This window comes from Mobula hypostoma, chromosome 5, assembly GCF_963921235.1.
Source record: "Mobula hypostoma chromosome 5, sMobHyp1.1, whole genome shotgun sequence".
Classification (NCBI taxonomy): Eukaryota; Metazoa; Chordata; class Chondrichthyes; order Myliobatiformes; family Myliobatidae; genus Mobula; species Mobula hypostoma.
This window is the reverse complement of record NC_086101.1, coordinates 11,703,279-11,731,017: the sequence shown is the minus strand read 5'-3', so window position 1 is coordinate 11,731,017 and position 27,739 is coordinate 11,703,279. Positions and strand designations below refer to the sequence as shown.

At 45.4% G+C, this 27,739-nt stretch overlaps 1 protein-coding gene across 1 annotated transcript in view; it reads left to right on the top strand.

Moving 5' to 3' along the window:
• Positions 1 to 206: 206 nt before the first annotated feature.
• The window catches only part of LOC134346442 (uncharacterized), a 56,165-nt gene continuing 28,632 nt past the window's right edge, over positions 207 to 27,739 (top strand). Inside the window, exons 1-10 of the mRNA XM_063047812.1 lie at positions 207 to 650; positions 742 to 837; positions 925 to 1,158; positions 8,343 to 8,365; positions 8,458 to 8,570; positions 10,788 to 11,300; positions 13,821 to 13,885; positions 20,843 to 21,256; positions 21,345 to 21,440; positions 21,531 to 21,764. Coding sequence (XP_062903882.1) covers positions 240 to 650; positions 742 to 837; positions 925 to 1,158; positions 8,343 to 8,365; positions 8,458 to 8,570; positions 10,788 to 11,300; positions 13,821 to 13,885; positions 20,843 to 21,256; positions 21,345 to 21,440; positions 21,531 to 21,764 — 2,199 coding nt within the window. The 5' untranslated portion in view covers positions 207 to 239. The remainder of the gene's footprint in view (positions 651 to 741; positions 838 to 924; positions 1,159 to 8,342; positions 8,366 to 8,457; positions 8,571 to 10,787; positions 11,301 to 13,820; positions 13,886 to 20,842; positions 21,257 to 21,344; positions 21,441 to 21,530; positions 21,765 to 27,739) is intronic.

Below are 27,739 nucleotides of genomic sequence, written 5' to 3'. Positions count from 1 at the left end.
AACTCCACATAACCCTGCTGAGTTATTTACCTCCCTTATTATCTACTCGGGCTTTTTAAATGTCAAGGCGACCCAATAGAACCTTCACCCTGCTTTGTTGCACCGAACAGAACTGGCTCACTGTATATTCCCCGAGACAGCAGCGCCTGTAGTGGGCAGTCGCGGTACAGCAGGGGTTCAGCTGCTTACCGAAAGAGAAACTATTTTGACCGGGAAATGCTGCTCGGCTTCAAAACAACATGGCTTCAAAACAACAGGACGAGAGGTGGATCGAGGAGGCTACGTGCCCCATCTGCTTGAATTTATTCACCGATCCAGTGTTGCTGGAGTGCGGCCACAACTTCTGCCGTCTCTGTATCACACGCAGTTGGGAAAGGGAGGCGAGAAACATCTGCCCGGAATGTAGACAGGAGTTTCAGGAAATAATCCTCAAAATGAATCGGGCCTTAATGAGACTGGCAGAGAGAGCTCGAAAACTGAAATTGAGTCCAACAGAGAAAGAAAGTAAACTTCACTGCGAGGAACATGGGGAAGAACTGAAACTGTTTTGTGAGACAGACAAGACACTGATCTGCCTGATCTGTAGAGATTCGCGGGAACACAAACTTCATTACTTTATGCCGATCAAAGAAGCTGTTGAAATATACAAGGTAAAAAGGAAGAAACGTAGTTCTCATCTGATTAAGTTCATGCATTTTTATTCACTAATACTTTTGTTCGGGATCTTCTCCCATATCACAGGCTCAGGTGAAATCTTCCCTCATGTCGCTCATCAGGAGGAAATGGTCAATTTTAAAACTGGAGCAGCAACAGAAACAGACGATTTCTCAGTTTCGGGTAAAGTCTCCCCTTCGGACTTTGGTTCTGGACTACTTTTGCACCAGTTATTCCGTTATATAAAGATGTCCACATTTCATTCGGTAGGGTCAGTCACGCAGCCTGGAGTCCCACATCTCATCCGAGTTCACTCGAATACACCAGAGTCTCACCGAGAAAGAGCAGCGATTAATCAGAGATCTCCGAGAACAGGAGGGAAGGGTTGTGGATCTAATGGAGAAAAATCTTCGGTCGATTCAAGAGAAATTAACGTCCATTGAGGAGGAGATCTCAATGTTACAGAAACAAATGGAGCAGAAAGATGGAGTGATATTTCTGAAGGTGAGAAAGTGCAGAATATTTAACTTCAGCTGTAAGAGCACACAGACATTGTTTTTAAAAATTCATATGCTATGTCTGCTGTTAACACTGCCAAGTTTGTGACCTTCAATCAAAGTCTATGGCTTGGCCATTTCTGGGGCAATTATGTCTCTTCATCTTTACTGAGAGTTTTAAGCCACCAAAAGCTCAAAACAAATTTGAATGACTAATTTCCATCTCCAAGGAATGTGATTTTACAGCGGGGACCCACGTCTAACCTATCAGATCCGTTATGTATTCACCCTCAGGTGCATTCGACAGTTAGAGTGGAGATTTTAAGGTTTTAGATCTTCGAGGCATCAGCAAAAGAGTGGCTTTGGTCAGAGAAAGCAAAAAAGAAAAGCTGTGGGTAAAGTTTTTTTCCTCTCCCTTCTTTACATTTGCTCATCTTGGACAATAGAGAAGCCAGGCAGGACAGTGGAATGCTCCTCTTGCAGGATGTGGGAAGGCCGGGAAACCTCCAGTGTCCCTGATGACTACCACGATGAGAAGTGCATCCAGCTGCAGCTTCTAGCAGTTCACGTTAAGGAGCTGGTGCTGGAACTGGATGAACTCCGGATCATTGGGGACGACAAGGGGGTGACACATAGGACACATAGAGAGGTAGTGTCACCCAAGGTGCAAGGCACGGGAAACTGGGTGACAGTCAAGAAGGGAAAGGGATTAAGGAGCCAGTGCAGAATACCCCTGTGGCCATCCCCCTCAACAACAGGTTGTTGGTAAATACTGAGGGGGTGGGGGAGAATGACTTAGCAGAAGAAAGCCACAGCAGTCGGGTCTTTAGTACTGTCTGGCTCTGTGACTCAGAAGGGAAGCCAAGAGAAAAGGCCACTGTGATGATGGGGTATTTGTTAGTTACGAGAAGAAAAAGGAGCTTCTGAGGGTGAGAACGAGATTCCTGGATGTCATGTTACCTCCCGGGTACCAGGGTCCAGGGCATATTGGGTAAACAGCCAGAGTTGTAGTCTATGTAGGTACCAATGACATGGGTAGGACAAGTGATGAGGTTCTGCATAGGGAGTTCAGGGAGTTTGGTGCTAAGTTAAAGGGCAGGACCTCTAGGGTTGTGACTTCGGGATTGCTACACATGCTATGAGCTAGTGAGGCCAGAACTAGGAAGATTATTCAATTCAACACGTGGCAAAGGAGTTTGTGTAGGGGAGAGAGAGAGAGCACAAGATTTTTGGATAATTGGGCTCTCTTTCAGGGAAGGTGGGGCCTGTACAGATGGGACAACTTGCATCTGAACTGGAAGGGGACTAACATTCTCGCAGGAAAGTTTGCTAATGCAACATGGTGGGGTTTAAACTAGAGATGCAAGGGGATGGGAAACAGAGTGCTGGAACAGATAGTGGAGAAGTTGTGGAGACAGATGTTGGTAATACCTCAGACAAAGCCAGGAATCAAAAGGCTGTGGATGATGCACTAAGAGCCCTTAGCTGTGTATATTTCAATGCAAGAAATATCATAGGACAGGCAGTTGAGCTCAGGTCATGGATCAACACCTGGAATTATGACATTGTAACCATTAGTGAATCTTGATCGCAAGAGGGACAGGATGGGCAGCTCAATTTTCTGGAGTTCTGTTGTTTTAGACGTGATGGAGTGGGAGGGGTGACGTTAAAGGAATAGTTAGAGTGGATAGCCAGTGCCTCTTCACCAGGGAACCACCGCTCAATACAAGAGGACATGGCTTTAAGGTAAGGGGTGGGAAGTTCAAGGGGGATATTAGAAGAAGGTTTTTTACTCAGAGAGTGGTTGGTGCGTGGAATGCACTGCCTGAGTCAGTGGTGGAGGCAGATACACTAGTGAAGTTTAAGAGATTTCTAGACAGGTGTATGCAGGAATTTAAGGTGGGGGCTTATATGGGAGGCAGGGTTTGAGGGTCGGCACAACATTGTGGGCCGAAGGGCCTGTACTGTGCTGTACTATTCTATGTTCTATGTTCTATGGTCTATGCTACTAGTCAGGGAAAATGTCATGGTAGTGTTCCATCAGGAACTCATCTAATGAGAGGTTATGTGTGGAACTTAGAAATAAGAAAGGTATGACCATGAATGGGGCTATATTTGTTACGTACCCGTAACGGTTTAAATGAACCAGCAGCAATTGACCACACCTGGAGTCTGGTTTTGATGTTAAAACCACTATCTTTATTAGTACCTACTTAATATAAGAACTTAAACAAGAATAATCAAAAGTTAACAGTATTATGAGTATACATATGTGTAAATGTAACTCCCAAACTATTGAACTGGGGGGTGGGGGTTAAAGGGTCAAGGCTTAAAATCTTGAGATGGCAAGGTATGAAAGTTCAGTTCATCCACGCATTAAAGGATGTGAGAGATATTTGTAATCCAAGGTGAATGTCGAGAGAAGGCAGTTATGTCGTATTCCACAGGTTCCACGGTGGTAAACAGGATAACAATCGCCGTAGGTTTTACCCGTCGTCGTTCCAAATCCACTTACGAATTATCACCAATAGTAGCTTATCACAGGGGTACTGTCTTCGAAGGGAACTACCATCCTGGCAAGGGTTAACACATAGGTGGATTCCACAAGGTTGCCCTAATCACACAACGGGATGGCCATAATAGTCATAGTCATACTTTATTGATCCCAGGGGGAAGTTGGTTTTCGTTACAGTTGCACCATAAATAATAAATAGTAATAGAACCATAAATAGTTAAATACTAATATGTAAATTATGCCAGTGAATTATGAAATAAATCCAGGACCAGCCTATCGGCACGGGGTGTCTGACCTTCCAAGGGAGGAATTGTAAAGTTTGATGGCCACAGGCAGGAATGACTTCCTATGACGCTCTGTGTTGCATCTCGGTGGAATGAGTCTCTGGCTGAATGTACTCCTGTGCCCACCCAGTCCATTATGTAGTGGATGGGAGACATTGTCCAAGATGGCATGCAACTTAGACAGCATCCTCTTTTCAAACACCACCGTGAGAAAGTCCAGTTCCATCCCCACAACTTGTTACGTGTTACCGTGTGGAAAAAAAATACAACAAATAACTAAGTTAAAAAGTTTAAAAGTAAGAAATTACGGAAGCAACCGCAACAGGCTGCATGCACGACCGGCGCATGCGCACTGCCACCTATCGATGTGCTGCATCGATACTCCACCCACCTTCCATTGTCCGACTCCAACTGCGACTGACTGTGTGTGAGTGAGTGTCCCTGCTTAAATCAAAACGAGCTGCCGAGTCCCATGGCTCCGCCTCTCTCTCTTAGTGAGAATCTAACACGAGCCGAGAAAGCCGGCGGCTGACGTCACTCAGGCACTCTCTAAAAAATGACAGTCCACGGCAAGATAAACCTCGGGGTTCATCACAATATTACAGACCACTGAACTGCCCTAGGGATTTAGAGGAACAAATCTGTAAAATGTTCATAGAATATTACAACATAAGATTATTATAGTAGGTGATTTTAACTTGCCATGTATTGACTGGAAATCCCATACTGTAAAAGGACTAGATGGAATAGAGTTTGTCGAATACGTTCAGGAAATCAAGAGATTTTGAGGCCCTGGTTAAAAGAAAACGTAGGTGTATGGCAGGTATAGGCAGGTAGGAACAAATGAGATGTTTATGGAGTATAAGAATTGCAAGAGGACATTTCAGGATGAAATCAGGAGGGCTCAAAGAAGACATGACGCTGCTCTTGCAGACAAGGTGAAGGAAAATTCTAAAGAATTCTACAAATATTATAAGAGCAAAAGGATTGCAAGGAACAAAATTGCTCCTCTGGAAGACCAGAATGGTAATCCATTTATGGAGCCAAAGCAGATGGGGGAGATCTTAAATAATTTTTTTTGCACCTGTATTTACTCAGGAGATAGGCACAGAGTCTATAGAAGTGAGGCAAAGCAGCATCAACTTCATGGACCCTGTACAGATGATAGAGAAGGTGATGTTTGCTATCCTGAGGCAAATAAGGGTGAATAAATGCCCAGGGCCTGACAAGGTGTTCTCTTGGACTTATGGGAGGCAAATACAGAAACTGCAGGTGCCCTAGCAGAGATGTTTTAACAATCCTTAGTGACAGGAGAGGTACCAGAGGATTGGAGGATAGCCAATGTTGGTCCGCTGTTTTAAAAAGGCTTTAAACATAAATGAGGAAACTGTAGATCAGGAAGTCTGACATCAGTTGTGGGAAAATTATTGGAAGATATTCTAAAGGACCAGATATATAAGTGTTTGGACAGACGTGGATTGATTAAGGAGAGTCAGCATGGCTTTATGAGTGGTAGGTCATGTCTACCCAATCTTATGGAGTGCTTTGAGGAAGTTACCAGGAAAGTGGATGAAGGCAAGGCAGTGGATGTTGTCTGCATGGACTTGAGCAAGGTATTTGACAAGGTCCCCCATGGGAGGCTGATCAAGAAGATTCAGTTACTTAGCATTCAAGATAAGGTAGTAAATTGGATTAGACAATGGCTTTGTGGGAGAATTCAAGTGTGGAGGAAAGACAGAGTTCGATATAGAGACAGTAAGGAGAGTTTATTCGTAATGATCCCAGAACTTTGGTGGCTCAGCTGAGCAACATGGCAAGAAGTAACATTCTCAAAACTAGGACCCCGCGATTACTGTTAATCAGGTGACCACTTAAATAATACAATTAATAAGGAATCGCTGAGTCTATTAGAATAAACTTATCAATTTCACAAATCCCAGTGAATATTCCAGCAACAATGGCTTCCTCTGTAGTAAATATGGATGAGAAATTTTTACTTGTCACCTCAGCTATCTTTAATTATGGAAGTTTTGACTTTGGTTGTTACCAGACAGATACCACCGTGCGGAGCATTCCGGCTGAGTTCTGATGTCAAGACCCCAGAGGAAGCCCTCTGTTACCTGAAGGGGCAAACCTCTCCACTTCAGGCCTGCCAGTCCTGTATGGAACGGCATACCCTACATCTTGGCTAATTTGACTCCAGATCAGCTGGATATGTCCAGAAGAAACCACTTACCCTACCTTCCAATCCAGTTGAATCCTCTCCAGGTCATCCAGGGCAGCTAAGGAGAAATCACTTTGCTTCCGGTCCTGTTCGATCCACTCTCGGCCTTCCAAGTCTGTTGTAAGGGGCCATTTATCTTCCTGTCCAGTTTACTCTATTCTAGAACTAGCAGGCATGGCCACTTACCTCCAATGCATGGTAACAAGTCTAGAATGCAAGTGCGATTAAAACAGCACAGGTTCAACTCTCTCGCCCCTTGGCAACATACTGCTAGCTAATATCCAGGCCATTGAGAAGAAAGTGTGTGGATTAACAGTGAGATGGACCTATCGATGGGTTTTGCAAAACTGCTGCATGCTCAGCTTACACCTGCTTCACCTGACTGCGCCGTATGATTCGAGAGCTTCTCAGTTCACCAGAAGGACCATAAGTTAACCTTGTGCAAAGCAAGTGGTGGAATGATCTGTCAGTTCAGTATTCTGGACAGCGAACCCATGGAAAGCAACTGGCCTGGATGGATGTCCATGGCCTGGTTATGTTCATAGATCCTGTGCAGAGCATCTGGTTAGGTATCTGCAGACATGATTAACTTTCCCCCACTATAATCTGGGGTCACCTCTTGCTCCATGTACCATCCCAGTACCTAAGAAAAGTAACGTAACATAGCAAAATGACTACTGCCTGGTGGATCTGACACCCATCATCACAAAGCGCTTCAAAACAACCGTTCATGGCACACACCAAACTCCAGCTTCCCAAACAATCTTAACCCACTGCAATTCACCTTCATCTGAAACAGGTACACAGCAGGTAGAAAACAGGTGCACAGGTACACCCTTGCCCTACACTCATCTCTGGAGCATCTGGACAATAAAGACACCTATGTTAGACCATCGTTAATTTACTACAGCTCTGCCTTCAGTACTGTAATTCCAAGCAACTCATGTCCACACAGTTGGACCTGGGACTCAACATCTCCCTTTGCAAATGGTTCCTTGACTTCGTCACCAACGTACTCCAGTCAGTAAGGATAGGAAGCAACATCTTGGCTACAATTATTCTCAACACAGGTGCCCCACAAGGCCGTATTCTCAGTCCCTTACTTTTCTCCCTGTATACTCATGACTGCGCAGCTGGACTCTGGTCCATTCTATCTACATGTTTGCAGTTAATACTGTCCTAGTGAGTCATATTTCAATTAACAACGAGTTGGAGTACGGGAAGCAGATAGAGAGCTTAGTGTCATGGAGTCATGATAAAAACCTGACCATCGATGTCAGAACAAAAGAGTCGGTCATTGACTTCAAATTGGGATTTGGAGCACATGCTCCCACTTACATCAACAGTGCTGAGGTTGAGAAGATTGAGAGCTTTAAGTTCCCGCAAGTGAACATCACTCACATGGACTCCATGACCAAGGAGGCGTACCAGAGCCTCTTCTTACTCTGGAGGCTAAGTAAATTTGACGTGTCCCATTTGACACTCACCAGTTTTTATTGATGCATCATAGAAGGCGGTCTATATCCTGTCTACCTGCATCATTGCTTGGTATGGCAACTGCTCTACCTGGACTGCAAGGAACTGCAGAGTGCTATGGGTACAGCTGAGCATATCACAGAAACCAGCCACCCTTTCATGCACCCGGTCTACACATCTCGCGGCCTTGGTAAAGCAGCCAACCTGATGAAAGACCTGTGCCCCCACCCTAGACATTCTCTCTTCTCTGCCCTCCCACTGGGCACAAGATACATAAGCCTGAAAGCACGTACCACCAGGGTCAAGGACAGCTTCTGTCACACTTCCATGACTATTGAACAATCCACCAGTAATGATGGACTCTCGATCTCACAATGTGTCTCATTATGGCTTTGTGCCTTGTTTTCCACCTGCAATGCACTCCCTTTGTAACTGCAATACATTATCCTGCATTTTGTTATTGTTTTCCCATCAGTACCTCAATGCACTGATGTAAAGAAATGATCTGTAAATGCTGAAGTAAATGAAGTTCTTCACTGTACCTCGGTGCCTGTGACAATAATAAACAGATGTAAGAAAGTTACTAAATAAGTTCCAATGAAAGAAAATGTTAATGAATTAATATAACCTTACATCACATTTACCAACTTTGTTTAGTATCTCCATTGTGTTTTCTGCTTTGTTTATTTCAGGGGGAATCCTGTCGGAAGAGGAGGTAGGACACACTCTTAGCTGAAACCCTTCAGAACTTTGTAACATTAACGTAGAAACCTGTCCAAGTTCAGTTAAACTGTGTAATATTTGCAGGGCTGGAAATGAACGGACACCTACAGTCATGGATGGGGCTCTGATGATTGACGAATTTACTGGGCCATTGCCATTCCCAGTGTGGAGGGAAGTGCTCGATGGCATTCATCCTGGTAAATACCTTCTATATTCTCTCTGGGTAGCCTCCAACCCGATGACATGAATATTAAATTCTCCTTCTGGTAAAAAAAACAATTTTTCCTCCCCCTCCTCTCTTCTTCTATTCCCCACTTTGGCCTTTGACCTCTTCTTACCTGCCCATCACTTCCCCCTGGAACCACTCCTCCTTCCCTTTCTTCTATAGTCCATTCTCCTCTCCTATCAGATTCCTTCTTCTCCAGCCCTTTACCTTTCCTCTCCTCCCACCTTTTTATTCTGGTGTCTTTCTCTTTCATTTTCAGTCCTGAGGAAGGGTATTCACCCAAAATGTCAACTGTTTATTCATGTCCACTGATGCTCCTGGACTTGATGAGTTCCTCCAGCACTTCAAGTGTGTTGATTTAGATTGCTTTGCATTGATTCAAAAAGTAGTGTGTGACTTATACAGGAATAGCAGATTATTATTTCATTTATTAAATACTGATGAGGAACAAGCTCTATTAGAATTCCTATTTAATAATATACCAAATAATTAACTTTCATTTTCCCAGACATTGAATACTAGGGAACAGCACTAAACCAAATGTTCTACCTGCCCCTTAATCTCACAGTAGCTACGACTTGTCTCCCTTCCTGGAAGCCCCACTGCTTTCTAGTTGTCTGAGAGCAACTACCCAAAATTAACCAGGTGTTTCTTCAGGATTGGCAGAATATTTCCCTCAATCCTCAGTGAGTTTCTCTGACTTCACTTAGACGGTGTTTCTCCTGAATCCTCTGCGTGTCGATACCTCTTTAACCAGTGTGACACCATTATAGAGTAACCTGTGTGTATTCATCTTCATAACAAGGGGCAGTCCGGAGCACCAGGGTCATATTGCAGCTCTAGAAAACCCTGAGTAGACCTCCTCTTAGAATGAAGGTGAGAAAATCTGCAGACGCTGGAAATGTAAGCAACACACACAAAATGCTGGAGGAACTCAGCAGGCCAGGGAGCATCTACAGAAAAGAGTAAACAGTTGACAAAACAGGCCGAGAACCTTCATCAGGACTGGGAAAAAAACATGAGAAGTTCGAGCAAGAAGGTGGGGAGCACCATTTCAAACACTCAGTTCTGGTCGCCTTATTACAGGGAGGATGTGAAACCTTTAGCGAGTGTGGAAGAGACTTGCCTGGATTAGAGTGCATGTCTTATGAGGATAGGTTGAGCCATCTAGGGCTCTTCTCTTTGGAGTGAAGGAGGATGAGAACCAACTTGATAGAGGTGTACAAGATGATAAAAGGCACAGATCAAGTGGGTGGCCAGAGATTGATTCCCAGGGCAGAAATGGCTAATTCCAGGGGATTTCATTTTAAAGAATGGAGAGGGGGGGGGGGTGGGTCAGAGGTAACTTTTTACACAGAGTGCTGGGTCCATGGAACACCCTCCCAGGTTGGTGGTAGAAGCATATACATTAAGGATGTTTAAGAAACTCTTCGATAGGCACATGGATGATAGACAAGTGCAATGCTATGTAGATGGGAACGGTTAGTTGATCTTAGGTCAGCATAACATCATGGATCGAAGGGCCTGTTCTGTGTTGTAGTGTTCTGTGTTCTAAAAGTTAAAGTGTATTGTAAAAGCTTTAATATGCAATAAAGTCTTGCTAAAATTAGGTGCACTGTCAGACACCAAATGCACGTGTCTGACACACAGACACACACACAACATATGGGTTGAGTTAAGTACTCCCTTGGCCACTGGAACTTCTATCTTTCTCCCTCCTTCCCTCACAGACTCCTGCCACCCTCAATCCTCCTCAGCCTCAAATCTGCCTCCAAATTCACAAACCTGCATTCAATAGAACCCTTCTCACCCTCTTGCTCGCATTGACCACCGTGTCTATCCTAACCCTGTTTTGAGTACCTCGCCCTCTCTGTGACCCTCCACTTTTTCTTATTTCCCCCCCCTTCTCTGCCCTCTGACCTCCACCATAGTTCAGCTTTCCACTCCTGCTCTACTAGCTATATCAGGAAATCATTTATATTTGAAAAATAACAGGAAATTTTGAAAGGTGAGATGCAATTTATGGGAAGACAACAACGACAGATGTAGTCTGGTTCAAGGCCGGTAGGGTTTTCAGCAGCTGTCTGACTGGGCCTGGAGCCAAGCGGTCTCTCCCTAGTTTTGGCACAGTGCTGCTGAGACTTGTGCTGATCCCTGGGAACTCTCTAATTCTCGCTTCTCCCCACAGTATCTGTCACCCTGGATGTGGAAACGGCAGCTCCAGAGCTTGAGGTGTCCGACAATCTGAAGGGTGTAAGAGTGACCGGGACCCAGAGGGATCTCCCTGACAACAGGAAGAGATTTACGAATGGGTTTTATGTGCTGGGATCGGAGGGTTTCCCAACGGGGAGACACTACTGGGAGGTGGAGGTAGCGGAGAATCAGGGCTGGAGTCTGGGAGTCGCCGCAGAATCTGTGGAGAGGAGGAGGAAGGTACAACTGACACCAGAGAATGGAGTCTGGACCATAGGGCAGTGGGGAGACCAGTTTTATGCACTCACCTCCCCTCGATCCCGTCTCCCTGCCAGTTCCATCCCCGGGAGACTGGGAGTTTATCTCAGTTACGAGTCCGGGACAGTTTCATTTTACAATGCAGAGACCAAGTCCCACCTCCACACCTTCCCTGGGAATAAATTCACAGAAACTCTTTATCCTTTCTTCGTGACTTGGGATGAGAACCAGTGGCTGAGAATTTGCTCCGGTTCCACTCCAGTTCTGTGATTCATTCACATCCTGGGTTTGGCTTCAGAAGCAGGGCTCAGGAGCTAAGGACAGAAACACCATTGTGAACAGGTTGGTACTGAACAAGTCTTATTTAATTCCCACGTCCCCGCTGAACCTGAAAATAAAACCATTGAATTTTAAATGTGGGAACAGTGAAATAAAAAAAATGAATTTGATACTGGAACTGCTGATCCTTTAACCTTAACATGTTAACTACATACTAACAATGTGAAAGGACACCATATGTCATGATCACAAATGTGCTTAAAGTCATAGAGAAGTACAGCACAGAAACACAATCCCTTTGGCCCATCTAGTTCATGCCAAAACTATTTAAACTGCCCAATCCCATCGAACTGCACCGGGTCCATAGACTCCATTCCATTGTTCACGTACCTATCCAAACTTCTCTAGAACATTGAAATCAGGCTCGCATGGACCACTTGTGCTGGCAGCTCATTCCACACTCTCATGACCCTCTGAGTGAAGTAGTTTCCCTCATGTTCCCCTTAAACTTCTCATCTTTCACCTTGAAACCATGACCCTTGGTTGTAGTCCCACCCAATCTCAGTGGGAAAAGCCTGCTTACATTTACCCTATCTATACCCCCTCATAATTTTGTATACCTTGAACAGACAGGATACATGCGTGGAGGCAAACACTCACTGTTGCAGAGACTTCAGGGAGCAAGTTATAGAGAATTAAGGATCATATAGAAATTATAGAGTGCTGTTGACCTGCAGTAGAGGGAAAACTTGAATAGCCCAGGACTTTATTCACTGGAGGAACATCAAGGAATAAAGGGCATTCTTTCAGAGGTTGACAAAATTATGAAGGGTGTTGTTAGGGTGAATGTATCTAGGCATTTTTTCCCTCAGGTTTGGTGAGACTAGAACTAGGGGCCATGTGTTCAGAATGAACGATGAAGTATTTACGGGAAATCTGATGGGGGTCGTCTTTGCTCAGAGGGGGAGCAGGTCGGCGCAGATTAGTTGGGACAAAATTTCTGTGCTGTGGTGCTCTATGTCTCTATGACCCACCTTTCGGACCAACAGCCCTACAAATATCCCAGGAGAGGCAAATTAAAGAGGCCAAACTTGGGAGGAAGCATCCTAAAATTCCAAAGTATTTTCTCTCAGGATTTCTCATAGAAGTGTGCAGGAGACGGAGGTAAATCCCCGGACTGTAGGGGGGAATCCTGGTCTGACTTCCATAAATATTGGAGTCGTGTTTCGCGACAGTAGAGGAAGCTATGGATAGACATATTGGAATGGGAAGTGGAATTAAAATGCGTGGCCTCTGCGAGATTCCGCTTCTTCCGGCAGACAGAGCGTAGGTGTTCGGCGAAGCGGTGTCTCAATCTACATCGGGTCTCACCAATATACAGGAGGCCACACAGGGAGTACCGGACACGGCATATGATCCCAACAGGTGAAGTGTCGCCTCACCTGGATGGACTGCTTAGGGTCATGAATGGTAGAGAGAGAGGAGGTATAGGGGCGGGTGTAGCACTTGTTCTGCTTGCAAGGATAAGTGCCGGGAGGGAAATCAGCGGGGAGGGACGAATGGACAAGGGATTCGTGTAGGAAGCAATCCCTGCGGAAAGCAGAAAGTGGGGTGTGGGGGGAGTGAAATACGTGCTTGGTAGTGGGATCCTGTTGGAGATGGCGGAAGTTACGGAGAAATTATGTGCTGGACGCTGAGGCTGGTGCGGTGGGATGAGGACCGCCCTGTCCCTGGTGCGGTGGGATGAGGACCGCCCTGCCCCTGGTGCGGTGGGATGAGGACCGCCCTGCCCCTGGTGCGGTGGGATGAGGACCGCCCTACCCCTGGTGCGGTGGGATGAGGACCGCCCTGCCCCTGGTGCGGTGGGATGAGGACCGCCCTGACCCTGGTGCGGTGGGATGAGGACCGCCCTGCCCCTGGTGCGGTGGGATGAGGACCGCCCTGCCCCTGGTGCGGTGGGATGAGGACCGCCCTGCCCCTGGTGCGGTGGGATGAGGACCGCCCTGCCCCTGTTGCGGTGGGATGAGGACCGCCCTGCCCCTAGTGCGGTGGGATGAGGACCGCCCTATCCCTGGTGCGGTGGGATGAGGACCACCTTGTCCCTGGTGCGGTGGAATGAGGACCGCCCTGCCCCTGGTGCGGTGGGATGAGGACCGCCCTATCCCTGGTAGAGCGGCGGGACAATGAGGGCAGACGTGCTTGAAATGGAGGAGATGGGCATTACCTTTCCAAGCCTTAAGATAAATCGTCAATGATATTTGAAATGAAGCAGGAACTCCCGAAAAGTGAGGCGCAATCTGTGGAAAGACAAACAATTGAGCTTTAAATTCGAAAGGCGCATTGCCTGTCCAGTTGATACATTTCTGTGAAACTCAGAAATTATTTCGTTGGCCAACGCGTCCTGATGTCGTGCTCCCAGAGCCTCTACCCACCCCGCAACACCCGCCCCCAAATCTCCGGGGCCTCTCTAATTCTCTGCTTCTCTCACCAGTCTCTGTCACCCTGGATGTGGAAACGGCGAATCCACAGCTCGAGGTGTCTGAGGATCAGAGGAGTGTGAGACGGACCGGGACCCGGAGGGATCTCCCTGACACCAGGAAGGGGTTCACAGACTCGGGTTGTGCGCTGTGATCGGAGGGATTCACTTTGGGGAGCCATTACTGGGAGGTGGAGGTTATGGGGAATCGTGGCAGGATTCTGGAAGTCGCTGCAGCGGCTGTGGAGGGGAAGATATTTTTAAACTGCCGGTTACGCCGCTGGCGTTTAGAGCAGCAATGGAGGTCCTTCATCTCTCACCACTGTCAGTCGTGGAAGTCCCATCTGGAGATTCAGGAATACCATTACACTCAGATGTAGAAGGATTCTTCATTGGTGTTTCCGTAACAATTTTGATTTGCCAGTTGTTAGCTCTGAGCTGAACCCCCAAACTGGAGGACCGATAAGTCTGCCCTCGACCCTTTGACCTGTTTGACATGGGTGACGCTACCAAGAGCAAAGAATAAAGCCCTGACTCCAGCCAACATAGGTCTCCGGGTTATTGAGGCGCGCAAGCCTCCAAACCACGACAAGGTTGTGGTGCTCTTGGAGCAGAGAGGAAGAGGCAGGTCGAAACTGGAGCGGAGAAGGGATTCTGGACCATCGTGCGGGGTGACCTTAAGCTCAGATTCCCTCTTCCCCAGATTCCTTCTTCGAGCCGATCCCACCCTAGGGAGGGTGGGGGTCGTTTATCTCAGTTACGAGGCAGGGACAATTTCATTTCACTGCATGGACACCAAATCTCTTCTCCTCCACACTGAGAAACTTTATCCTTCTTGGAGACTTGGAAAGAGAACTAATTGAGAATCAGCTTCACTCCAGGCCTGCGGAAGGAGGGGGTCCTGGGACCAGTGTAAGGAAGTGGGGGGTGGTCAGAGACCCGGATCGGCGTCTGGAACTGCGCGGAAACCCTGTTAAGAACAGATTGGCGCTGAACGGGTCCCATTTAATTCCTGAATTCCGTCGAATGTGGAATGTGGAAATAAAGCTGGTGTTACACAGGCACACCTCATGGTGGCGTTCTTAGCCTTTTGAGCGACTCTCTCCGCTCATCACAGCGCACAGCTCAAAGGCCACCGATAAATGTATTGTTGGTAGAATCTCATATACAGACGAAGAGGGTGATAGATCGGCTGGTTGAATGGTGTCACTTCAACAACCACGCACTCGACGTCAGAATGACCAAAGAACTGACTGCGAACGTCATGAAAGGAAGTCAGGAGATCTGGACGTGGGAAGCAGAGGAGCCTGTGTCTGTGTTTAGCCACTCTGTGAGTCTCTGACTTCTTAAACTTTTAGCCGGATGTCAGAAGTAGAGAATATATTGGAATCCATAATGAAGTATGAAAAAGAAGAGTTTGAAAAATAATAGTTTCAGCCAACTTAGATTTGTGAAATGAAAGAAAAAAATCACCTTAAGTTCAAGGTGAATTTATCAAAATGTGTACTGTACCACTCACCCCATTCCTACACCTCAAAATAGCAGGGATAGGGCTCCACCTCCACACTTACCAGTCCGTGAACCTCCGCATACAACACATCACTTTCCACAACTTGTCCAACAGGATTCGACCACCAGGCATATCGTTCACTTCTACCTCTGCAGGGATTACTCTCCCCGAGAGTCCCTTGTCCACTTCATTCTCCCCATTGATCTCCCTCTTGGCACTTATCCCTGCAAGCTGGGCAAGTGCTACTCCTTTTCCCTCTCCATCATCCAGGGCCCCAAGCAAAGCTTCCAGCTGTGTCATACTTCACCTGCGATTCTATCAAGGTGATTTATTGCATCTAGGGCACCAGGTGCAGCCTCCTTCTCACTGATGAGACTCATCACGGATTGGAGTCTCCTTCACTCCATCCATCACAACAGCCACAGTCTCCTGTTTGTTGGACTTGTCAATTCCGCTTCCCATTCCCACATCAAATTATCTGTCCACGTCCTTCTGTACTGCCATGATGAAGCTAAACTCAGGTCTGAGGAGCAACTCTTCATATTCTGTCTTGGTAATCTCCAACCTGAGGGTATGAACATTCACTTCTCTAACTTCCAGTAGCCACTCCCCTTGGTTCCACACTGCCAAGAGTCTTACCATTAATACTATATTCTGCCATCATATTTGACCTACCAAAATGAACCACTTCAAACTTATCTGGGTTGAAGTCCATCCGCCACTTCTCAGCCCAGTTCTGCATCCTATTGATGTCCCGCTGTAACCATTAACCCTCCAGACTATCCACAACACCACCAACCTTTGCGTCATCAGCAAATTTACTAATCCACCCTTCTACTTCCTCATCCAGGTCATTTATAAAAATGACAAAGAGGAGGGGTCCCAGAGCAGATCGCTGCAGAACACAACTGGTCATCGACCTCTATGTAGAATATGAACCATCTACAACCACACTTTGCCCTCGGTGGACAAGCTAATTCTGGATCGACAAAGCAAGGTCTCCTTTCATGCCATATCTCCTTCCTTTCTGAAAGAACCTTACATGGGGAAATTTATCAAATGCCTTACTGAAATCCATATTTACTAGATCCACAGCTCTACCTTCATCAGTGTGCTTTGTTACATCCTCAAATAATTCAATCAAGCTCGTAAGACATGACCTGCTCTTGACAAAGCCATGCTGATCCCTAATCAGATTATATCTCTCCAAATGCTCATAAATCCTGCGTCTCAGGATCGTCTCCAACAACTTGCCCACCACTGAAGTAAGACTCACTGGTCTCTAATTTCCTGGGTTATCTCTACTCCCTTTCTTGATCAAGGGGACAACATTTGCAACCATCAAATCCTCCAGTACTTCTCCTGTCCCTATTGATGATGCAAAGGTCATTGCCAGAGGCTCAGCAATCTCCTTTCTTGCTTCCCACAGTAGCCTGGTGTATATCTCATCCAGTCCTGGTCATTAATCTAACTTAATGCTTTTCAAAAGCTCCAGCACATCCTCTTTATAAATGTCTATATGCTCAAGCATTTCTGTCTGCTGTAAGTCATCCCCACAATTGCCAAGGTTCTTTCCAATGGTCTTATGGCCCTCGACATATGTAAGACTCTCATCTCCAGAATCAACCTGGTGAACCAGCTCTGTACTGCCTCCAAAGCCTTTCCTCAAGTAAGGAAACCAGTACTGTATGCAGTACTCCAGGTGCAGCCTCACCAGTGCCCTGTACAAATGAAGTCCTGATGAAGAATCTCAACCAGAAGCATTGACTGTTTATTGCTCTCTGTAGATCCTGCCTGCCTTGCTGAATTCCTCCAACATTGTGTGTGTGTGGCTCAAGATTTACAACATCTGCAGAATCTCTTGCGTCTATCAAGTGCTCATCTAAATAACTCTTATATGAGATTGGCCACCCAGCTTCAAGCACTCTCTCAGGCAGATGCATTGCTGATGCTTCACACTCTTTAAGGAGCAATGCCTCAAAAGGCAGAATAGTCATAGTCATAGTCATAGTCATACTTTATTGATCCTGGGGGAAATTGGTTTTTGTTACAGTTGCACCATAAATAATAAATAGTAATAAAACCATAAATAGTTAAATAGTAATATGTAAATTATGCCAGTAAATTATGAAATAAGTCCAGGACCAGCCTATTGGCTCAGGGTGTCTCAGGGTGTCTGACCATCTAAGAATCCATCATTAAGGACCCCTATCACATAGGACATGACCTCTTCTCATGGCTACCTTCAGGGAGGATGGACAGAAGCCTGAAGGCACATACTCAATGATGCAGGAATAGCTTCTTCTACCCCCTCCTCCCTCTCTGACATCAGATTTTTGAATGGACATTGAACCCATGAGCATTTTGTTACGTACCCCATAGCGGGTTAAAAGAACCAGCAGAAATAGAACACACCTGGAGTCTGGTTTTGCTGTTAACTAATTCTATTTTATTAATAACTACATAATAAAGTAACATAAAACCGGATAAATCAAACAGGTTAGCAGAGCTTATGCATATATATATATATATGGAAATATAAAACCCAAACTTCTTGAAGCTTAGGTGGTAGGTAAGAAAAGTTCAGTTCAGATGCACAGGTTGGTTAATGCGAGATGTTTGTAATGCAAAGGCGAATGTTGTGAGAAGGCAATTACGTTGCTATTCCACAGATTCCATGACAGCAATAAAAAAATAACAATAGTAGTAGGTTTTATCTCCGAAGTTGTTCCACTCCACACATGAAATATCACCGACAGTGATCTTCAACGAATATCCTTTCAACACAAGTGGTACCACACCCAAATTCAGCTATGGGACATCTCAAAGTGGTGGCCACAGGTAGTCCAACAGAATCCACGTATGGATTATCACCAGCAGTAGTTTATCACAAAGGGAATCCTCTTTGAGGGAACCACCACCCAGGCAAGGATCAACACACCAGTAGATTTCACAAGGTTACCCCAAACACACAACGTGATAGCCACTTATCCAGTTCCACAACATACGAAATAACTCCAACAGTGATTTGCCACAGGGGTACCTTTCTTCAGTGAACTACCACACCCAGACAAAGGGGAAATACACACATGTGGTATTCACAAAGGTTTTCCCCTGACCAGAGAACCCACTCCTGTAGATTAACTAAGTGACAATCACACTTTTGTAGTCAAATGGAAACACAAACACCCTCACTGGCTACTTAGAGAGAGAGTCCAAACAGTGACCTCTTGTCACTAGGTTTCTTCTATTTTCAAACCTATCCCTCTTCTCTTCTCTTCCTGCAAACTTGTTCTAGTTGCAGAAAACTTGTAGGAGTCATTCATCAATACTCAGGCTCGATCTCAACTCACCCCTTTTGGGCTACTGGAAGTTTAAACCAGCGACCGACTCACTGGTGTCTTCCATTGACCGAATCCATCTTGACTCTAACTGTGTGTGTCTGCATGTCCTTGTATATTCAAAACAAGCTGCAGAGATTGTCCATCAAATAACTCCTCCTGTCTCTCTCTCTCAAGCAGTTCAAACAGTGTCGAAAAGCCAGTCTCATTCTTGCGGCATTTTAAAGTGACAGTCCACAGAAAATATGAACCCTAGGGGTACAGAACAGCTACCTCACTAACACAAGATAATCTCTAGGTGCTAGAAATCCAAGACAACACACGCAAAGTGCTGGTGCAACTCAGCAGGTCAGGTAGCATCTATGGAAATTAATAAACAGTCGAAGTTTTTGGCTGAGACCCTTCAGAAGGACTAGAGAAAATAGATGAGCAGAGTTAGAAGGTGTGGAGGGAGAAACATGGGCAGGCAAGGAGATAAGGTCAGAGAGGGAAAAGCGGATGGGGAATGGTGAATGGTGTGGGAGGGAATGGCCATTACCAGAAGTTTGAGGTTGATGTTCATGCCATCAGGTTAGAGGCTACCCAGGCAGAATATAAGGTGTTGCTCTTCCAACCTGAACATGGCCTAATTGCGACAGTAGAGGAGGCCATGGATTGACATGTCGGAATAGGAAATGAAATTAATACCGGTGACCGCTGGGAGATCCCGCTTTTTCTGGTGGACAGAGTGTAGGTGTTTGGCGAAGTGATCTCCCAATCTAGGGCTGGGTCTCACTGATATATAGGAGACCACATCGGGAGCAGTAGATACAGTCGATGACCCCAACTGACTCACAGGTGAAATGTTGCCTCACCTGGAAGGACAGTTTGGGCCCTGAATAGTAGTGAAGGGGGAGGTGTAGGTGTAGGTGTAACACTTGTTCCACTTGCAATGACATGCAATGAGGGAGATCAGTGGGGAGGGATGAATGGACAAGGGAGTTGTGTAGGGAGTGATCCCTGTGGGAAACAGAAGATGGGTGTGTGGGTGGTCGGGGAGGCAAATATGTGCTTGGTGGCGGGATCCCACTGGAGATGGTGGAAGTTATGGAGAACTATGTGCCGGACGCAGAGGCTGGTGGGGTGGTAGGTGAGGATAAGAGGAACCCTATCCCTGGTGGGGTGGTGGGAAGATGGGGTGAAGACAAACTCTGTGCATGAAAAGGAAGAGGCGAGGTCGAGGGCAGCTTTGATGGTGGAGAAAGAAAAGCCCCCTTCTTTGAAGAAGGAGGACATCTCCTTCGTTCTGGAATGAAAAGCCTCATCATGAGAAAAAAATGTGGCGGAGACGGAGGAATTGAGGGAAGGGGATGACATTTTTACGAGTAACAGGGTGGGAAGAGGTATAGCCGAGGTAGTTGAGAGAGACAGGTAGCTGTGGAGGCAAAGTTGATGAAGTCGAAGAGCTCGGCATGGGTGCAGGAAGCATCACCAATGCAGTCGTCGATGTAGCGTAGGTAACGGGGGGAGTGGCACCAGTGTACGCTTGGAACATAGGCTGTTCCACGAGGTCGACAAAAGGCAGGCATAGCTGGGACACAATCGAGCACCCATGGCTACACCTTTAGCTTGAAGGATATTAAATCTGATTCCGATTCATTTCGCCTCTTTCTCCCTTCCCCCCTTATCCTAATTCTATGTGTGTGGGCGGGTGGGTGGGAGAGAGGGAGTTAAGGAGAGGGTGTGCTGGTTGTTCTGTAGTGTGTTGTTCTGCCGAGCACACGATGTTGGCGCGGGAATGTGTGGGAATGTGTCCCTCGTGATTTTATTTACCTCAATCATGTTATGCTTTCGCCTTACCTTCTCGAAGGATAAAAGACCAGCCTTCTCCATTTAGCCCTTGTAACTGAATTGGTCCATTCCAGTCCAATATTATTGTGAACCCCAGAGAGTATGGCTCTAGTCTTCTTGATCGCTTCTCACGGGGCACAACACTTATCCGACTCTGCTACTTTACTCTTTATATATTCAGGCTTGTTTAATGTCATCTCGACCACGTCGCCCCAGAGCCCCCACCGCGCTCCACTGCAGCGAACGGACCGTGGCGCTGGGAACTCTAGCGCGACTAGTGGACAATGGCCGTACTACAAGGAGTTCAGTTGCTCGCCGAAAGTGAAAGGAATTTGGACCCGGAAGTGTCCGGATAAAACATGGCTTCAAAACAACAAGTTGAGGATTTCACCGAGGAGGTAATTTGTCCCATCTGCCTGGATTTCTTCACTGATCCGGTGTCACTGGACTGCGGACACAACTTCTGCCGCCCCTGTATCACTCAGTATTGGGAAAAGGGGACGAGAAACATCTGTCCGGAATGTAGAGAGGAGTTTCACGAAATATCCCTCAGAGGGAATCGGACCTTGGTGAGACTGGCTGACAAAGCTCGAAAACTGAAACTGAGTCCAACAGAGACGGAAAGTGATCTTCACTGCGAGGAACACGAGGAAGAACTGAAACTATTTTGTGAAACTGACAAGACGCTGATCTGCCTGATCTGTAGAGATTCGCGGGAACACAAGTCTCATAACTTTATGCCAATTAACGAAGCTGTTGAAGTTTACAAGGTAATGAATTAGGAGGCACGTTTGATGATCTAATTGATTACACACGGTTATCTAACACTGTTGTTCATGATTTTCTACAATATCCCAGGATCAGGTGAAATCTTCCCTCACGTCGCTCGCTGAGAGAAAATCGGCTATTCTCAAAATGGAGCAGCAGCAGAAACAGAAGATTTCTGAGATTCGGGTAAAGTCTCCCTTTATGATTTGTTATTTTCTCAATTGGTTCTGCTCCAGTTATTGCGTTATATAAAGATGTTCACATTTCATTCGGTAGGATCAGTCACGCAGTCTGGAGTCCCACATCTCGTCCGAGTTCACTCGGATACGTCAGAGTCTCACCGAGAAAGAGCAGCGTTTAATCAGAGATCTCAGAAAACAGGAGAAGATGGTTGTGGGTCAAATGGAGAAAACTCTTCGGAAGATTCAAAGTAATTTAACTTCAATTGAAGAGGAAATCTCAAAGTTGCATAGGCAGATGGAGCAGACAGATGGAGTGATATTTCTTAAGGTAAGGAAGTATAGTTCAGTTCAGAACGGCAGATGCAGCGTAGACAGTGATGATGGGTGGAAATTAGAGAATGATATTAACAAGGTCAAGTTTATTTCTCTCGACATAAGTGGCCAGCTGGGCCGTTTTTGAGGCAAAAACACTCAGTGGCCACTTTATTAGGCATCTAACAATAATAATATTTGTACTTATAGAGCACTTTTCATACAGATGTATAGTTCAAAGCGCATTACATAGGATAAAAGTTCAAATTTGAAAGTAAAATAAAAAACGAAAATAAACATGAAAGTAGAAGACTAAAGATGTTAGTGTTCAAAATGAAATAAATGGGGGTTTGAGCTGGCATTTTCAAGTGTCAAATGAGTCAGCATCCCTTATAGTTTTAGGTATTGAATTCCACAGTCTAGGAGTATGGTTCAAAAAAGCTGACCTGACAATCATTTTTGAGGGAGATTGTTTAAATTTAAGAGACCAGTTTCAGAACCTGACAGCTGGAAAATGATTCTTTGATGTACTTCATAGCAGACTATTAACGGCTTTAAAAACGTAAGAGAATTTTAAAAACAATTCTAAAATATACAGAAAGCCAATGCAGAGTAGTTTGGATGGGAGTGATATGCTCTCTTATCCTGGTTTTGGTTAAAAGTTTCTGAATGAGTTGAAGTTTGTTAATAGATTGCTTTAAGACCAGTGAAAAGTGCATTGCAGTAATCTAGTCTATTTGATATAAGGGTGTGAATTAGTTTTTCAGTATCATTACAGTACAGGAATGACTGTACCTTTGCAATATTTGTGAAGTGTGGAAATGCTGCGCCTTATGTGGGATTTAAAATTCAAATCTGAATCAAGAATAACACCCAAGCTGGTTACTTCTGACTCGACAAGGGCCACTGAGTGTATGTTTGTGGTCTTCGCTAGTGTGGCCCAAGATTGATGAGTTGTGCATTCGGAGAGGCTCTTCTTCACACCACTGTTGTAACATGTTGTCATTTCAGTTACTGCTGCCTTCCTGTCAGCTTGAACCAGTCTGGCCATTTTCCTCGGTCCTCTCTCATTAGCTAGTTACTGCCTGTTACACCGCTGGCATTTAGGGCAGCAATGAAGCTCCTCCATCTCTGTCTGTCCTTGGCCATCTTCCCTATTTTGCCTCAGGTGTGGTTAAGGGTCCTCACTTCTGCCTCTACGGTTTGGCGGCAAGTTGTATTTGGCCTCCTGCATTTCTTTCACACCTCAGGGTTGCAATGAAGTGCTGTCTTGATGGTGGAGTTGGCCTCTCTTCTCATTAAGTGCCCGATCCGTCTCCAGTGTTTCCTCAGTATGGTTGTGGATGACACTGAAGGCACAGGGTGTAGTGGGACAGAAAACATGGGGTGTCTTCCGGACGCTTGTGGTGTGGAATGGTGACAGTTCAGCAAGGCCATTCTTTGTCATGCACAGCATTCTGACCCGTACAAGAACGTGGACAGAACACTCAGCTTCACCTTGCTGTGGCCTCTCTCCTCGTTTCACCAAATGTCGCCTTTAGTCTTCCATCTGTCCATCTGCTTTCACCGACACCCAGTGTATCTAGGTTGAAATGATGCATTTCTACAGTTATTTGTGCTAGCTTGCCAGTGTTCATACATTCCAAAACACAACTTTGGTCTTGCTCTTGGGGGTGCTCAGGGCTTCTGTCATCATGCCAGTAGCTTCCTCTTGCTTTTCTCTGCTGTCAGTCATGCAAATCCCTGGTGGGTACTCAGGAATACAGTTGCACAGAGATACAGGATTCTTCATTGCTGTTTCTGTAACAATTTTTGTTTGACCAGTTAGGGTTGTTAGCCCTGAGCTGAACCTCCGACCTGGAGGACTGGTGGATTGCTCTTAGTCTGGCCTCTACTCTTTGACCTGTCTGGCTTGGGTGACCCTACTGACAGCAGAGCACAGGGCCCTGACTGTAGCCAACATAGCTGTCTGGGTGATTGAAGCATGCAAGCCTCCAATTGGTGCTCATGGAGGGACCTCTCTCAATAACAAGGTGTCTTAAGCCACAGAACCTGCTGCTCACTGGATGTTTTTGCTTTTCGTACCATTCTCTGTAAGCTCCAGAGACTGTTGGACATGAAAATCTCAGGAAATCAGCAGTTTCTGAAATGTTCAGAAACTATTATTAAGTGTCAGATATTTATTAGGTGGGGAGGTGTACCTAATAAAGTGGCCACAGAGTTCATTGATCATTGACTTTTCTGATGACCTCATGTTGTCAACAGATCAAAACAAGTTCAAATGACAGGCTTCCTTCACTGAAGAACATTATTTTGCAGTTATCTAACAGTTTCAAGGCCTGACCTTAGGGAGGTGTTTTAACAGCAGCTTTAATTGGCTCACTGATTTTGTTTTCCTGAACTAAGTTCAGCAACTTAGTCTCTTCAGTAATGCAAATATCCACATTGATTTGATCAAATCCAAACATTGTATCAAATCCTCAACAAATTCACCCATGAGCTGATTTATTTGCCATCCAATGATTCCTTACCCAAGCCCAAAAACTATCCAGTCCTGTGTAATCATCTCTCTTTGTTGTCCCCCTCACCTCTTCTATCATTCTTGTATGTTTTCCTGGAACTTTTTTCCTTTGCCTCTGTATACTCTCTGTAATAAAAAAAAAACCCCTTCTGTCTGTGTTTCAGCAGCTGGGTGAATTCCAGTATCTGCAAAATCTTTGGTGTAATCTAGAACATAAGACATAAAGAGCAGTATCAGGCAAATTCAGCCCATTCAATCTGCTCCACATTCCATCCCCCTCAACCCCATTCTCCTACATTTGACAGCCTGACTAATCAAACTCTGTTTTAAATATACCCAGTGACTTGGCCTCCACAGCCATCTCATTCCACAGATTCATCACCCTTTGGCTAAAGAAATTCCTCCTCAGTTTCTGCTGCTTGTAGAGCTACAAGTTAATCAAAGGGTGACTGGGTCTTGGAGCACATTACAGGCTCCTTACCCCTCCAAATCCATGTCAGTCATCAGGAATCCACTGACAATAATGTTATTTACCACCACTTTATTTTTAGCTGTCTCTGCTCTAGCTATCTATGTGTTCCTTTTGATATTTCGGAAAAATCGTGAGACTACCTGTCTGCATCATCCTCTCAAGTACTATATATTCCAGATTCCAACTGCATTCTTGCAGAAGTAAAATGCTTCTCAGATTCTCTCTGAAGCTCTTGCCCTGTTACACAAAATCTCGGACCTTGGGTTCTCAACACTGACATAGAGAGTATTTTCTCACTATCTACCATGTTCATGTTCCACATAACTTTTTTTATACTTCTGTGCAGTTAGCCCACACACAGTCCCATGCATTCCAAGGAAAACAACCAATCTGTTTGTTCACGTAACAGAACCGCTGCTTCTCAGAGAAAATCCTGGTGAATCTCTTCAGCAGCCCTCCGGTGCAAGTGTGTCATTCTCAAAACCCAAAAGTCAGTACAGTAGACAACACCCCAGATGTGGGCTATATAATCTCTTTATAAAATTATACCATAACCTATACTCTTTTCTAATCTGTGCCCCAGCGGAGGATAGAAGTCTCGTATGAAGTCTCCTTCACCTGATTTCAGGAATCCTTAGATTATTCAGCGAGTTTGCTCTGTTTCGCAACATCAGTTTTCCTCTTTCCCTCGCTCGATTGTGGCAGCGTCCATCACCAGGGGTCCTACCATCCAGACATTTCCCTCTTTTCACTGCTGCCATCAGGAAGGAAGTGCAGGAGCCTTGAGTCTCACACCACCAGGTTCACGAACAGTTATTCTCCTACAACCATTAGACTCTTGAAAAATCATGGATAACTTCACTCACCCCGACTCTGAACCTATGGACACACTTTCAAGGACTCTACAACTTATGTTCTCAATATTAGTTATTACTAATGTTTTACTATTTGCTTAATTTTGTATTTGCACAATTTATCTTCTTTTGCATTTTGGATTGTTTGTCCATCTTTGCTTCTGTGTAGGTTTTCATTAATTATATTATGTTTCTTTGTATCTACTGTGAATGCCCATGAGAAAATGAATCACATATGGTGACATAAACGAACTTTGATAATAAATTTACTTTGAACTTCGATGTGTTGTTCCCACAAGGAACTACCCTTCATTGTGTAGGTGTTCCTTTCATTACTCTTGCCAAACTGCATCATGTTAGACTTTACAAGATTAATAATGCATTCACCACTGGTATAATCATCTCACCAACTAATTAGTATTATAAACATGAGCAAGATGCTGGAAATCCAAAGCAAGACACACAAGATGCTGGAGGAACTCAGCAGGCCAGGCAGCATCTATGGAAACGAATAAACAGTTGACTTTTTGGGCTAAGATCCTTCTTCAGGACTGGAAAGAAAAAGTGGAGATGGTAGAATAAAAAGGTGGCGGGGGGGAGTAGAAAGCGGCTAGCTGGAAGGTGATCGGTGAAGCCACAGGAATGTGAAAGGTCAAGTGCTGGAGAAGAAAGAATTTGATAGGACAGGAGAATGGACCACAAGAGAAAGGAAAGGAGGAGTGGATCCAAGGGGGAAGTAATAGGCAGATGGGAAGAAGTGATAGGTCAGAGCGGGGAATAGAGGAAGTGGGGTGGGAAAGAAGGAGAAATCGATATTCATGCCATCAGGTTGGAGGGTACCCAGACAGAATATAAGGTAACACACACAAAAAATGCTGGTGAACGCAGCAGGCCAAGCAGCATCTATAGGAAGAGGTGCAGTCGATGTTTCGGGCTGGGACCCTTTTGTGTGTGTTGCTTGAATTTCCAGCATCTGCAGATTTCCTCGTGTCTGGAATACAAGGTGTTGCTCCTCCACCCTGAGGATGGCCTCATCTTGGCACAATGAATCGACATGTCAGAATGGGAAACGGAGTCAAATCGGAATTGAAATTGTTTACTGGGGATGGCTTAGAAAATGGACTGTTCTATGTAGGCAACAAAAAAAATGGGCACAGTTGGGCCCCATAAAGTGCCCATGGCTACCCCGAGTCTGGAGAAAGTGGGAGAAGCCGAAGGAAAAATTGTTGAGGTTGAGGAGCAGTTCAGCCAGATGGGGGAGGGTGGTGATGGAGGGGGAACTGGTTGGTTCTTTTATTGAGAAAGCAGTGGAGAGCTTGAGGCCTTGTGTTCCTCTTGGCCATGAGGAATTAATAACAAGCTGCATCCTCCTCAGATCAACAACAACTTCTCTCAGATAGATCACCAGGGATAAGCCTGGTAACTACACATCCTCAAGTCTACTGTCACTGCAAGGAAAGTTATGAAAACTTCTGAACCCATTAATAACGCTTCTAACATTGGGTGGCACAGTAGAGTAGCAGTTAGTACATTGCTGTACAATATCAGCCAGAGATCACTGGGGTTCGATTCCCGTCACGGCCCGTAAGGACTCCCCATGACCTCCGGTGCTCCAGTCTCCTCACGGATCCCAAAGACGTAATGTTAAGGTTATTGAATTCTGGGTGTGCTCAGTTGGTGCCAGAAGCGTTTTTACACTTGTGAGCTGCCCCCAGCACAATCCTTGCTGTTTTGTTTTGACACAAATGACACATTTCACAGTATGTTTTGATGTAGTCTTTATGTTTATCTACATTTATATCCACATCAGCAATATCTAAGAATAGTTGTACAGACAGTAACAAGGATGGGTATCCAATCATGAATGTCAGACCTATTTTCTTTCAGAAGTACCCATTATATTTTGATATCATTCTCTGCTTCCTATTATTCAGCCAATTTTAGAACCAGTTTACCAACGTGCCTTGGATTCTGTGAGCTCTAAGCTTTTGGGCCAGTTTCCTTTGTGACAGAAGGCAAGACAGCAACTTTCATTCAGAGTTTGAGGAGACTTGGTTTGTCAACTAAAACTCTTGAAATCCTCTACAAGTGTACCGTACAGAGCATTCTGACAGGCTGCATCACTGTCTGGTATGGGGGGGGGG